The sequence below is a fragment of the Onychomys torridus genome, chromosome 4 (assembly GCF_903995425.1).
Source record: "Onychomys torridus chromosome 4, mOncTor1.1, whole genome shotgun sequence".
Lineage (NCBI taxonomy): Eukaryota > Metazoa > Chordata > Mammalia > Rodentia > Cricetidae > Onychomys > Onychomys torridus.
The window spans coordinates 117575140-117590633 of NC_050446.1; the positions used below are offsets into that span (position 1 = coordinate 117575140).

The 15494-nt window shown below is 42.4% G+C and overlaps 1 protein-coding gene across 2 annotated transcripts in view; it reads right to left on the reverse strand.

Moving 5' to 3' along the window:
• The window catches only part of Ywhab (tyrosine 3-monooxygenase/tryptophan 5-monooxygenase activation protein beta), a 22007-nt gene continuing 6513 nt past the window's right edge, over positions 1 to 15494 (reverse strand). For both annotated transcript variants that reach the window (XM_036184936.1, XM_036184937.1), the window contains exons 2-6: positions 5085 to 5386; positions 2913 to 3036; positions 1449 to 1612; positions 619 to 714; positions 1 to 147 (exon numbers count right to left, since the gene is read on the reverse strand). In XM_036184936.1, the coding sequence (XP_036040829.1) occupies positions 91 to 147; positions 619 to 714; positions 1449 to 1612; positions 2913 to 3036; positions 5085 to 5384 (741 nt within the window). In that variant the 5' untranslated portion in view covers positions 5385 to 5386 and the 3' untranslated portion in view covers positions 1 to 90. The remainder of the gene's footprint in view (positions 148 to 618; positions 715 to 1448; positions 1613 to 2912; positions 3037 to 5084; positions 5387 to 15494) is intronic.

The following is a 15494-nucleotide window of genomic DNA, read 5'->3' on the forward strand; positions in this document are numbered from 1 at the left end:
TTCGATTTTTTTGTTTTTGTTTATCGTACAAAGGGATATAATGTGGAGGATACAGAGTGACACCAAATAGATCACAAAGCATGACAGACTTTAGTTCTCTCCCTCTCCAGCATCTCCTTCATCTCCCTGGTTTTCTGATGTCCAGAGCTGCAAGAGAAAAGGAAATAGAAAGCTATATTAAGAGATCATTACAATTTTTCTCCAAGAGGTGGCCTAGTATATTTACCTCAACCACTAAATTTTCTTTTTCATTTTATCTTACATGTTTTGCCTGTGCGTATGACTGTGCATCATTTACACGCCTACTGCCCTAGGGAGTCAAAAGAGGGCACCACATCCCCTAGAACTGGAGTACAGATGGTTGTGAGCTGCTGAGTGGGTGCTGGAACCTAGGTCCTCTGGAAGAACAGGCTAAGAACCACTGAGTCCTGTTCCAGGTCTCTACTCAACTATTCAAAACTCCTAATTACCATAGACAATGGTGACTGCAAAGGCATAAAGGCAGCAGTACAACACAGGTTAACTTAACAACGTAAAACTGTACTGTGAGTTAACAAATCCCTCTTAAATCCTGGTTAAGAGTGGATTAAGTAGGTAAACAGCCTCGAGGGTACTTACAGTGAGGTTGTCCCTGAGCAGCTGCATGATCAGGGTGCTGTCTTTGTAAGACTCTTCATTCAGCGTATCCAGTTCAGCAATTGCTTCATCAAATGCCTAAAACAAAGAGCTATTAGCAAAGATCTGGACATTGTCTGCATTAGCTCTAACCTTCCTGCAGGTAGGAGGATGGGAACTGCCCTGCTCTCCTCTCACATGTCTGCCAGCTGTTTCCAATGTGTGACATGTATAAAGCACCAACCAGCAATGACAAATCCCCACTAACAAACATTGTTACTATTAGCACATTTAGTCTATAAGCTCATTCAAGTTTTTAACTGCCAAAGTGGTTTCTATTTTTGTTTAAACTAAAAAGGTCTGTACACAAGGGTCAAAGGGGAGAACATCAAAGCTCACCTCACTAAGCTTGATTTGTCTCAGGGGTTCAAGTTGTAGAATTCAATGCAGGCACCCTTTCCAAATTCAAGTTTCAAATAAGTGTGCATAGGAGAAAGCTCCCCAGAGAAGACAGGAAGTAACATAGCACAAACAAAATGGGCCTCATTTCTTTCGTCATGTCCTATCTTGGCACAAAGATGACAATGCCCAATGCTCAAAGCTTGTTGAGAAACACCACTTTTACCTCAAAGGTTCTACCAATGACCCCAACAGTAATCAAACAAAGTAAAACAAAAGCTAGCATATATTCAGATGAAAGCACCAAGTAACAGCTCTGTATTTATTTCCTAAAATCCCACCCCCTAGGAAATGTTAAAATGTCCAAAACAGTGAGGACTGTCACAAATAGAAGGAAGTTCTTGGAAATAGCAAAAGGGTTTTTCTTTCCTCACCGTTTTGGCCAGGCTGCAGGCCTTTTCAGGAGAGTTTAGAATCTCATAGTAAAAGACTGAGAAATTCAGTGCCAGGCCAAGTCGGATCGGGTGTGTAGGCTGCATTTCTTTCTTACTAATTTCAAAGGCTTCTTGGTAAGCCTGCTGAGAGTTCGACACAGTGGCTAGAAGGAAGATAAGAACGTCAGCTTCCTGCACAGGCTGCACCCCATGGGATGATCCACTAGCAAGTTACTCCAGTCAAGAGGCTAAAGTAAATGAACTATCACAACAAAGGTCAGTGTCTTCACCATTCAACCTAAACACTTGTTCAATGTTTATGCTAAGTACTACATTAAATGCTTCGGAAGAAAATAGACAACTATGAGGAAGTCTATTAAAGCATCCGAGAAATATAGACACAGCCTTTCCTAAGACTGAGTGTGTAGCTGGGTGGTGGTGGCGCACGCCTTTAATCCCAGCACTCGGGAGGCAGAGGCAGGCGGATCTCTGTGAGTTCGAGGCCAGCCTGGTCTACACAGTGAGTTCCAGGACAGGCTCCAAAGCTACAGAGAGAAACCCTGTCTCGAAAAACCAAAAGACTGAGTGTGTAAAATATGTTCTAGTGAAAAATAATGGGTTTAGGGTCACCATAAACAAGCTCAAATTTTCAACTTAACTCACCCAGTATGTGGCCTAAGTAAAAAGTCCATACATGAACTCTGGTTTCTTTCAGTGGAAAAACTGGAGACCCACACCCAGATTCAAAGTGCTAAGAGAAAGTGCAACCCTAACTACTTGGCACATGGCAACAAGTAAAGCAGCCACAATCACATTACTGTAAGGCACGTGTGGAAGAAATGCATCCCTATGGTGGTCCACACAGTAGTCTCCTCATCTGCGGATGCTGGTCACTAGACAGTACGGAAACCTATCATCTGTGCTCAAGGTAACTCACACAGGAGATTAACAGGACAGTTCTATCAATATGCTGTAATGTAAGTTTGCACCCTGGAAATCAGTAAATTACTTGAACACAAGCAGTGCCATACTAGAACAGTCCATCAAGTAAGCAATATGGCAACTAGGTAAGTAATAGATGGCTAGCATATATAGAGTTACTTGGGAAAATTTATGATTCATCTATCTTTGAAATTTCTCATTTAGATTTCAGACTACATTTGTAGTAACTAAAACTGGGTAAAGAAAGTCATGGCCAAGGTGAATATTTTACAGCTTTACTATACAGAGAACCATCAATTCCCAGGTAAGAGTTCACCGCACATATCACATACTAAACTTCTAATACCCTTCCAATCTATCCACTAACTAAGAGATGTGCTAACCCCAGGACCCATGCGGGGCAATTCTATGGTCCTGAAATTCTCCTTACTGTGATCTTATTGTCTAGTAAATGAAGTCAAAGTGGATTTCATTATGAAATACTAGCCCTCCTACTGACTGTAGTTTTTAAACGTTACTTACTTTGTTTACTGTCTCCAGATGCAACCTCAGAAAGATACCTAAAATAGTCTCCTTTCATTTTCAAGTAGAACACTTTGCTTTCTGGCTGCGTAGCATTAGGAATGAGATATTTGTCCAACAGCTCCTAAAAAGTGATTCACATTAAGAATTTTGAATTGCTTCTGAGATGTTAAAATTACATTTGAGATTCAAGATAGATACTGCTACTACTGATTTTTCTGAAGACTAAAAACAACAAAAAAAACCCTACACAAACAAACAGAAAAACCCAACCAATTTTCATCAAAGCTGCTAAATACTGTTTAGCCAAGTCCTAAGAGTAAACACCTGTATTCTTCACTTACAAGTCACTCTGACCACTGTAAGGGCTGGTTATATATAATTCAGCCACCACAGTGGAATGTGATGTCAAAAAGATGGCAGAAAACCACACCACTAACACACCTCTAAATGGAATCTCACTTTAATATTAAAATAAGCATGGGTGCATGCCACAAAAACATGGGAAGCCCTGGAGGGTTCTATTAGCAATGCTTCTCTGGATTAGAAGTGACATCAGAAGAGACTTCTACTTGGTAACTCTTCTGTTAGTCTCTTAAAAACAAACAAACCCCATTTAAACTTGTAATTCTGTAATTGAGAGTGTGTGGGTGGATATTTCCATTCTGGGCAGAAAAAAAAAAAAAGCAGTAATAGAACCAAACAGCCAAGAACTAAGTTTAAAAGTAATCTGACCTGGGAAGAAAACCTTCTGATGCTTACTGTCTGTTTCCACACGACCCTGGAGAGACTTAGAACCCCAAGCCTCCGATTCCTTGGCTGCACAGTGGGGAGGGGAAGGGGACCGGCATGGACCTTCTAAGGCAGTTATAAGGACAAGCGAGGTAACGTACATCTAGTGCTTAACACGTTGCTTGGCACGTAGCAAACACTCAGAGAGTCTAGTACTATTATTAATAACAAATTCCTTTAAACATTTATGCTTACAACAAAAGTAGTTCTGAAGGAGTCCAAGCTTCGTATACAGAGCAATATTTTCGAAGAGTTGTTTTAGAATGTGGCATCCTGAAAAACTGGTTAAGAGGCAGTAAGTACCATGCTCTTCTTCACATTCTTTCAGATGCTCTTAAAAGCTGGTCTACATGTCAGGAATTATGGAACTCTCTTGCCTTTGGAATGCATGCCATACTTCATCTGAATACCAGATGTACCTAACATTCAGGAATTAGTGCACCATTAACAAACCCCCAAACAACCGACAGGCAACAAGTTTAGCCACGAAACTCTTATCTTACACCAAGAATCTAATAAAAAGAGAGGCTTGACGCAGCTCAGCTATCAAGGATTTCATTAACCAATGTCCGAGTGTGTGAGAGGCAGTAGTTGTTTTCAAGTGTTGTGCAGAGGGACGGGGCTCCTGTGGTGGGGTGAGGAGTGCTGCCGGAGAGCTGACAGGCTCACACTGGTTTTCAGAGATGTCAAGGGAGGTCATTTGGAGACATAGACAGGAGGGTAGGAAGGAGGTCAACAAGTGTTAACCCCTTCCCTTTACAGCTGCCCTCCGAGTTCATTTGTACCCAATTTCACACAGAAAATAAAAGTTCCCAGTGGGCTCCAGATATTAGGGAAAGAATATAATCATGAGGTGTTCCAGGATAGGCCACCAACCCTCCCATCCAACCCGAAATATAGTTACAGGGATCCACCACCTAACAGTAGTGTCCATAACACACAGGAGAAGCCCCAGACCACCTTTGATTTGGCTTTGGACTGCACACTGCAACTGACAAATGTGCCTAACCTTCAACATAGATTTCTACACTGTGAAGGCATGGCCACAGAGATGATCACTAGAACAGCCCACTAGTGACTGCATCTTTCTAAGTATCCCCCCTCCATCTGGCCTTAATTTCTAAAGAAAAATGGAGGAATGTTGATGAAATGTTCCTGAAATGCAGGTCTTTTTGAGAGAAGGAAGACATCCCCAAAGAGATGAACTGATCAAGAAAGGGTGATGGAAATCACATCACAGTCTTTAGATCAGGTTATAAATGGTTTTCAGCTCTTTGAGTGTAGTGGAACACCTCCACTCTCCCTAAGCTGTTGGACAGTGTACCTGGACCACTCGTTAAGCCTAGAGATGGAAGTGAAAAGCAGAAGCGCTGCTCTCACCAGCACATCATTGCAGATGTCCTGCAGCTCAGCCTCTATCTTCTCACGGTACTCTTTGCCCATCTGTTGTTTCTTCTCATTCCTCTCTGTTTTCTGTTCGATGCTGGAGATGACACGCCAGGAAGAACGGCGGGCGCCTACCACATTCTTGTAGGCAACAGAGAGTAGATTTCTCTCTTCATTGGAGAGTTCATGTCCCTGTTCTGTTACAGCCTTCATGGCTGCAGCCATATCATCATAGCGCTCAGCTTGCTCAGCAAGTTTGGCTTTCTGTACCAGCTCACTTTTGTCCATGGTCATTCCTAGAACAGCCAGAACACAGAGAGGCAATGTCAGCAATAACACTCTCAGAAGCACAGCCCCCAGTGCCATCAGGAACGTGGACCGTGTACTGAATACCAACAAAGTCAGGACTGGGCTGAGGCCTTGAAATTATTTTGGTCAATTGTTACCAACAATCCCACATGGTAGGATTACTCCCAATAACCCTTCTACCTTCTTAGAAAACACAAAGATTAAGAGTAAGACAACAATGTGCCCAGAACACCACAGCAAGAAGAACACAATGGGGAGTCAAGGCTTTCTGGCTTGTCTGTCTTCTAGAGCTTGTTTGTTCCATTACCCTAGTGTCCTCCCCAATACACAGACACTGCTTAAAAATGACTTGCTTTTAAACACCTGTTTATGTGTGCATGCACATGGGAGAGTGCACACATGGGCATGTGTGGGAAGGGAGGACAACGTGGAGCTGGTTCTCTCCCTGCACCATGTGGGCTTTAGGGATCGAACTTGGGTCATCAAGTTTGGCGGCAATCCCCCTTTCCTGCTGGGCCATCTTGACAGCTCCTGCCCCAGGGCTTGTTTTTCTTTTTGTTTGTTAAGTTTATGCTACATACATGTTCTTTACCTTTTTAACTTTTAAAAAGTGACCTTAGTTTGGAGTTGGAGAGATGGCTCAGAGGTTAAGAGCACTGCCTGCCATTCCAAAGGACCAGTATTTAATTCGCAACATCTACATGGCAGTTCAAAACTGCCTGGAACTCCAGTTCCAAGGGATCTAACTACCCCCACCCCACTTCTGGCCTCTTAAGGACACAAGGCATGCATGTGGTACACAGACATACATACAGACACAACACCCATACACATTTTAAAAAAAGCAACCTTAGCTCAACACCCAGCAATACAGAAGGCCCTTCTCACTGTCCAGTTCCCAGCTAGGAGTCAAACAGCAAGCACTTCAGCCAGATGAAATGTCAGCTGAGATGACAGTTCTCCCTGGGCCCTCTTCTTTGACAGCAGTTACCTAAAAGTCCGTGTATTCCAGTATGTACAGTCCTCAGATGGTGACGTTCTACAGCCCAAGTTCCTGCATGACTCTGCCACACTGGACATGCAGTACAAAAAAGAAACTTTTGGGAGTGGAGAGATGGCTCATCAGTTAAGAGCACTGGTTGCTCTTCCAGATGACTTACTTGGGTTTAATTCTCAACACTCACATGGTGGCTCACAACCATCTATAATTCTAATTCCAAGGGATACAATGCCCTCTTTTGGCCTGTGGGCAACAGGCGCGCGCGCGCGCACGCGCGCACACACACACACACACACACACACACACACACACACACATGCTGGATAGACATACATACACACAGACAGACATACCTAGATACAAAAAAATAAATAAATCTGAAATAAAATGGAGCCTTTCTGGTTTGGGATTATTTCAAGATTCTCTGACATTGTCACAGAGTTTTTTGAGACTAAAAACTTAGACCAAGCATTATGTTTTTAAAAAGAAAATTGATACTCATTTATCCATCAGTTTCTAAAACTTTCAATACAAAGAAACAAGAAAACACATTAACTAAAGGTCCTGATGCCTGCTGCTTATGTAACTCTAGACTTATATAACATGGATTTTGGAGCAGCTAGGCCAATTTCAACAGGAAACGGGTTACACAACATCTCGTCGTTTGGAGGAAGGCACAGAAGGAAAAAGTATGAGTCCCCCTTTCTCCATCTACACTAACACACCTGTGCTCCAGGCCACCACCTGCAGCTATTCCCTGTCTGTGATATCAGGCTACCTCTTAAGTCCCCAATAAAGACACTTCCCGAGTTAAGTTTCCACAGTCCCACAGCAGAGACAATGAAGAGTAGCAACTGACAGCAAGCCCTCTGCTCACGTCCCTCTGTCCAAACAGCTGTCTTCACGCAAGTCTGCTTTCCCACCTCGACTCACTAGGCAGCAGCTCCCCTTCACATGACCCGACATTGACCTTCCCAAAAGCTCCAATAGTCACTGGCCACTAGAAAATGTGTGACTAGTACCACCTTCGAAACCACGATATTCTGAATATTTAAAAATGTTAGTTTTACTTGTCTTTCGGTATCTATCTTTTTAAAGCTGGTTGGGCTTGAACTGAGGGCCACATGTGTGTTACACTCCAGCACTGCACAACACCCCTAGACTGTCTTTTTCTGTCTGTCTGTTTGTTTTAAAGATTAATTTATTTATTATATATACAGTGTTCTGCCTACATGCATGCTTGCAGGCCAGAAGAGGGCACCAGATCTCATTACAGATGGTTGTGAGCCACCATGTAGGTGCTGGGAATTGAACTCAGGACTCTGGAAGAGCAGTCAGTGCTCTTAACCTCTGGACCATCTCTCCAGCCCGTTTGTTTGCTTTTTGAGACAAGGTTTCTCTGTGTAGCTCTGGCTGCCTGGAACTCACTCTTTAGACCAGGCTAGCCTCTAACTCAGAGATCTGTCTGACTCTGCTGAGATTAAAAGTGTATGCCACCACTGCCCAGCTATTTTTTTTAAGTTTGTAATGAAATTAGCAAAATTTATTTTATTTTATTTTTATTTATTTATTTTGGTTTTTTGAGACAGGGTTTCTCTGTGTAGCTTTGAGCCTTTCCTGGAACTCGCTTTATAGACCAGGCTGGCCTCAAACTCACAGAGATCTGCCAGCTTCTGCCTCCCAAGTACTGGGATTAAAGAAGGCGTGTGCCACCACTGCCTGGCTAAAATTTATTTTATTAAATTTAGCTGACATTCTGTTTCTAACAAGAAAATATTTCTGGCAAGAATTCTGTCTGTACCTGCTGGTTAATGTGTATCTCCAGTACTGAAATCATTTGCATCTGTTCCCAAGTTCCTTCCCACAGGTTTTGAGCTTCTTTGGAGAGAAGCTCCCAGTGTCCTGCACACTGGCACGAGCGAACAGCCCCTAGGTGAGGAGCTTCTGAAATGAAACCACCCCACTCATTTGGCAGTATTCTCCTTCCACAAATACAACAATCCAGAGTTCTTCTTCCTTAAAAGAACACTCCCTCACTCCACAGATTTCTAAACTACAGCTTCAGTCACCACACCTTCACCTTAACTCAATAATCTTGAGGTCTTCCCCTTTGGGCTAGTCCATCACTTGAGTCTAAACCCTTGCTGGCTTGCTTTCGGAAGTCCTTCAGGATGTGGCCTGTGAGGTTTTCTGACTCACTGATCTTCAACAGGTACCGTTTCTCAGGTACACAGTCCCATATATCCTGTAAGCACCTTGCCCAAGTATGAGGTCTCTCCATCTAGACTGCTCCTACCTATGCAAACACTACCCAACTGTCTAGGGCTACAGCCCATGCTGGCCTCTGATATAGGATTCTCAACACACACGAACCTGCTATACATACAGTCTAAGGCTTCTTTATGCTGCTCTACATTAGATAGTGAAAGCTATACCACTTAGTTTCCCACATATTCTTTTCAAAGGAAGGACTCACATGTAATCCTAAACTGCTCAAGTAAGCATTGTTAAGTTTTTGAACACACATGACTGGGAGAACAAAGAACACACAGAAAGGCAACAGCACCACGTGTCAAAACACACTCTGCCACCACACAGAAAAGGATCCTGACAAACTCAAGTCTTAAAGTTTACAACAGAATCTCCCTCAGCAGAGTTGCTTACATCAGGGACAGGGCATTAAACAACAGATGAAACATTTCTTAGAAATACATACTGCACAAACAATCTGAAGATCATTAGTTCTCTCCAAGTGTCTAGATACCATTTTTTTGTCTCTTTTTTTTTTCCAGGGCTAAGGATCGAACCCAGGGTCTTGTGCTTGCTAGGCAAGCGCTCTACCACTGAGCTAAATCCCCAACCCCTAGATACCATTTTTTAAACCCAAAGTGTGAGCTTTTTTAAACTTTAAAAAAATGTATACAATTTCAAAAAATGTTAGGGGTGTTAGTGCAGTGGAAGAACACTTATACATATTTTGTAAGTACAAGGCCTTGGGTTCAATCCTCAGTTTCAAAACAATAAACAAAAGACCAGGAAGGAGGAAGTGAGTCTGTATTGATCTTTGCACAGAAAGTTGTATATATATTTGGTTTTTTGAGACAGGGTTTCTCTGTGTAGCTTTGCACCTTTCCTGGAGCTCACTTGGTAGCCCAGGCTGGCCTTGAACTCAGAGATCCGCCTAGCTCTGCCTCCCGAGTGCTGGGATTAAAAGCGTGTGCCACCACTGCCCAGCCAAGGAAGTTGTTATATGTTAACATGAGACTCATTCTCTCAGTGAGTTCAAAATGGGACATACATGGTAACTATGACATTTTAACAATTGCCAATCAGGCTTTTCTGGAATTAGTAGGCAGTGGTAGCTTATCAAAAGGGCATGCATTTCTTCTGAGACTTTGAATGAGGGTCACAGGCTTTATTTGCTTTCTACTGGGCAGACAACTCCTCAGAGGCCATAGTCTAGACTGGCAGCGAGCCAGTAGGAAAGCACTGACATGCATGCGTTTGCAGAGCACCCACACAGTAATGATGGCTGTCAATCTGTCTGTTCTAGGCCACTGGAAGCATCAAGTCACAGTACTGGTGGGCATTTGCTAATAAATGTAACAAACACTTAGAGACATACTGGAAACAATTCAAACATTCAACAGTAGAGAGCTGGTTAGTACAGAAGAGTCAGGACAGTACAGAAGGCAGGATCCTCAAAAGGAAGCTGCACAGGAAAGACAGTTAAGATGTATAGGGCTGTGCATGAAGGGGTACGCAGTACTTTCCTAAAATGTTCTAAAGAGTATATAAGCATGATTAGAAAAGTCAACACACGGTGGTTGCGCATGCCTTTAATCCCAGCACTTGGGAGGCAGAGGCAGGCGGATCTCTGTGAGTTCGAGGCCAGCCTGGTCTACCAAGTGAGTTCCAGGAAAGGCGCAAAGCTACACAGAGAAACCCCGTCTCAAAAAGCCAAAAAAAAAAAAAGAAAAGAAAAGAAAAGTCAACACAAAATGGCTAGCCAGGCGGTGGTCCCAGCACTTGGAAGGCAGAGGCAGGCAGAGTTTGAGGCCAACCTGGTGTACAACGCAAGTTGCAGGACAGCCAGAGCTGTTACACAGAGAAACCCTGTCTCAAAAAAACAAAAGAAAGAAAAAGGGGGGGGTGTGCTAAGGGTATTAATCTCCTCTCTAAGTGGTAAATTTTTATAATCTTTACTTTTAAATTTTACTTTTCTTTTTTTGGAGACAGAGTCTCGCTATGTAGTCCAGGCTGGTCTGGAACTCACAATGTGTCTTAGCCTCATAAGCACTCAAATTACAGATGTGTGCCAACATACCTGACTATCTCCTACTTTTAAAAATCATTTTATCCCATATCTCAGTCACAATACAGACAGCCCAGATGAGGCACAGGGCCTGGAACTCTACATCCTCCTGCACTATGTTTACGGGTGGGTTTCCTTTCTACACAGTCATCCCAAGACCACAGCCTGGGATAAATAGCAACAGCATTATAGGAACAGACTATTTGGTCTTATAATAAAGAGCTTTTAAAAAATAAGCTACCGTGTATGGTGGTGGTAAAGCAGATGGTTTAGTGTATACTTCCTGCCCTCTCAGAGGACCCAGGTTTGGTTACCCCTATCCAGTGGCTTACAACTGCCTTCAACTCCAGTTCCAGGGGATTAGACACTGTCTTCTAACTTCTGCAGGCAAGCCCCTCCTCCATAATTTTCTCTGAGGAAGAAGTAATACTGAGGAATCCACCAGAGACTTGCTACACTGGCTAAATCATTATTTGCAGCCCTTGCTGGTGTTTTGAGATAGGCTCTCACCACCTAACCCCCAAGACAGCCTGGAACTCCACATCCTCCGGCCATCTCCCCAGTGCTGGGATCACAAGAAAACTTCACAATATAATCCTAAAAGTGACTACAAATGAAGAGCTAACTCAGCTAACCAATGCTGTAAAGAATACATGACAGCCAATCTCACTCCTGTAGCTAACGCTTTGCCTAAGGGACATTTTCTAGTTAGAGGTCATTCAAAATTTAGAAGTTATTTCAGAGTGGCCAAGCAAACAGAAGATCACTATCACTCACCTATATATTCTTTTAAAAAGTTATTCCACAGAAAAGTTGAAAATGATAACTTCGGCTTTTAGAAGCATTAACTATATTTTCAAGAAATAGAACACTTTCGATTATAAAATAAGCTTGAGTGTAATAACTTGTTAAAATTTAAAATGTGAGCTAAGCGGTGATGGCACACAACTTTAATTCTAACACTCAGGAGGCAGAGGCAGGTGGATCTCTGTGAGTTTGAGGCCAGCATGGTCTACAGAGTGAGTTTCAGGCTAGCCAGGACTGTTTTATAGAGAAACCCGTCTCAAAAAACAAAACAAAACAAAACAAAAAAATTTAAAGTGTGGATTCCATTATCTACTACATGTCAAAAATCACCTGACTTTATAGAAAATATGGTGCCCTACATAGAACCAGTAGGAAGCTATATAAAGCAATTAAATGATTTCCCCCACATTATAATACCTGTTTCTGCAGTGTTGAAAGTAGACATTAACAGCAGCCAAATAAGAAAATACACACCAAATGCTTAGACATCACTCAGAGTAAAGGTTCATGGACAAGTAATTCTGACTCTTCAGGTACTTCACAAAAACAAAATGCCTACAGTCCAGTGTTGAAACAACTGCAAAAATGATCAGTATGTCCAAGAATTCTTTGGATTATTCCTGAGAGGAGCTGAAAAGAACTATCAGCAGAGTGTCCCCACACTCAAGCTACAACTATGACAGAAACACAAGAAAAAGGAAGCACACCTGAATCTCCTTTGGGAAAGCAACTAACTACACCTAGAGAAAGGAAGAGGCCAAAAGAATGTGTGTTCTGGAACTGGAGTGAGCGCTCAGAAGTTAAAAGCATATACTGCTCTAACAAGGAATCAGTCTGACCTCCAGAATTCATTTCTGGAGCTCACAAATGCCTGTCACTCCAACTCCAGGGGACCGGATGCCTCTGGTGTTCTAGGGGTGGGGTTGGAAGACAGACAGACAGACAGACACACACTCTAAAATAAATAATTTTTTTTTTAAAGGTAGGTGTCCTAGCTCCTTATGAGATGAGATGGTAGGAGAAGAATAAGGCCCTAGCTATAGTGGTAGAAAAACAAATCCGGGCTGGAGAGATGACTCAGAGGTTAAGAGCACTGACTGCTCTTCCAGAAGTCCTGAGTTCAATTCCCAGCAACCACATGTAATGAGATCTGGCACCCTCTTCTGTACACATAATAAATATTTAAATAAATATTTAAAAAATAAATCCAAGCTCAGAGGTGTGAATGGGTGGGGGCCGATCACACTCACTAATACACCAGCTAGAGCATCCCCAGTACCATAAAGCAGGTCATAGCTGAGGAAAGAAAGTATGCCAAGCTTGGAAAGGAATGAGAAGTCAGGGGATCAGTTGGTTGGTGGGTGTTATCCTGAACAAGTGAAGAGCTCCTGGCTTTCAAAGGAAACTACTCACTGAAAACACCTACTCTAAAAATGTCTGTGTGCCATTCCACACACAAAATGTAGTCTTGTAAAAGTAATTTCATTTAAACATGTGCAGATTCTTTGTTGGAAACATCAATGACCAAGTGGCTTGAAATTCAGTGTGGTGGGCATATTACATATTACAAAGGATAAATAACAGTCTGGATTCCTTAGTGGCTTAGAGCCCACTCTAGGTACCAATAAAGGTGTTTAAGAGTAAACTCTGAAATACAATAGCTCTATGTCCAGCAAACACTGAAGTGTGAAGAAAAACCAAAATCTCTTCCTTCTTCCACAGTAGTTGTGGAATTTTGTTGTTGTTTTGAGAAGGTCTCATGTAGCCTAGGCTATCCTCAAACTTCCCATGAAGCTATGAGATTGACCTTGAATTGAACTACTGATCCTCCTGCCTCCTAGTCCTCAGTGTTGGCATTACAAGCATGCCCAGACCTGAATCTTTTACATCAGTTTTCAAGTATCATTATGAATTATGCCCAATGAACCAACACTTAACTTAAAAACTACCAGTGTTGAAACCCTGTCTCAAAAAACAAGCAAACAAAAAGCAAAAAAACACCAGTGTTAAGTGGTATATCAAAGTGTGAATAAATAATATGCACCACAATAAATCGATCTGCTGGCTTTAAGTGACCAATCCAAAGACATATGCTAATTCTGATTCATAAAGGCAGCCCAACTGACTCTGAATGGATTTCAAAGGTTTGCCCTGCTATTATAATGAAGCCACTCAATACAACTCACCAATTTATCTTACCACAGAGACACCTGCATATCCAATAGTCACTGCTGCTGTATTTACAAAACCTAGGAAACATTCAGTCTAGGTACCATCTACTAAGCATATATATGGAATGAATTTTACTCTGCTGTGAAAAAAATAAAATAACAAAATTCATGGAAAATACACTAAGTGAGGTAATCCAGGCCCAGACCCCACTCTGGAGTTTGGATCTGTGTATTGTAGAGTGTGTCTGTAGTGTCTGTAGAGGTCAGGAAGCTAGAAAGGGCCATGAGAGTGGGAGGGAAAGCAACCTTCAAGGAGGAAGGGGTGACGTGACATGAAGAGAGGAATTGGGGGAGAGACTCTTAATGGAATAACCCCTTTCCTCCTCTGTTGCTCTTTGCCAGGTGTTTATCACAGCAACAGAAACTTCAACAGTTAGAGTAAGGCCACTTTCCAATTAGACTGGAGGGCATGGATTCCCTAGGAAGGGAAGCATGCCAGGGACTGTAAGCCTGGCCAAAAGCCCACCGCTAGGGAGGTTCCAGACCCTGGAGGGAAGCTACTACCACTGGTTTACTAAACGACAATATGTCAGAGCACCTTCCACATTCTATGCTCACACCAATGGGTTAGTACTCATCTCAGCCTTGCTCAGAGACACTTCTTTTGCCGTGGACAGTGGATAACAAAGACTTACAACTGGTCAAAGTGCTGAAAGAAGTGACTACTGCCCGCCTGGGACATCCCCCAGCCCCCAAGCCCAGGGAACACTGGGAAGGAGTGTGGTGAAATGAAGTCTTCTGGCCACGGTGTGGGTGTTCACTCATGACTCCTACCAGCTGCACAAGATGGGGCCTGCTAAGGTTGGGGGAAGGGCAAGTGAGGCCCCAGCTCTGGGTGAGGAGCTATTGGCAGTGAACAGTTGTTGGGGCATAGGATTCATTTTGCTTCAGGGATGTAGCTTCCACTGGTCAAGTCATCTCTGATCCTGTAAATAACACACATCGATGTGGAGAGGATCTCCTTATTAGGAGACCCTAGTATGATACTGTAGAACTTTGCACCTTGTTCAAGCAGTTGACTTATACATAATGAGACTCAGAAACTTCAGTCTATGGTAGCCATTTATTAATTTTAACTGTTTAAAAATAAATACCCCACCTCCATTTAACTAGATCTGAAAGCACATGGAAGCAAACACGGTGATAATTCAAAGTAAATTACTGCTCCAGGTACTGGAGCTCTATTTTAAACTCAATATCAATGTTTCTAATGTTATCTGTAGGAATCAAGAGATAAAACAGTGTTTCCTGTTGCCAAAATAATTTTAAATGTATAAATCATCTATAGCCATACTACCTTAAACACACCCAATCATTTCAAAGGAATACATTTAGTTCATGATGCTAACTGTTTAGGAGTCTCTGTAAGCACTCAAATCAACAGCACTGACAAAGCATTCCACTCAAAAGTTAACAGTCAATGAGGAAGGGACACTCAATATGCACCTCATTTCTCTTAAATCTATCTTGTTCTCTTTAAGGAGTTTAAAAAGAACAGCATGTGGTAATTACTTATGCTTATTTCTAGAATATGACTCTCAAGAGTTTACTGTAAACACCTTTATTGGTACCTACAGTGGGCTTTAAGCTTAAGTTAGGAATCCAGACTATTATTTATCCTTTGGACACCCAAAATGTATGTAATATGCCCACTGTAAGGATTATGTCCTTAATTACGTCACCAGCATGCAAAGCGGGCGTGCCCTCTCTTTCCACATTCTCTCCTTCCGTATTCTCCCCAC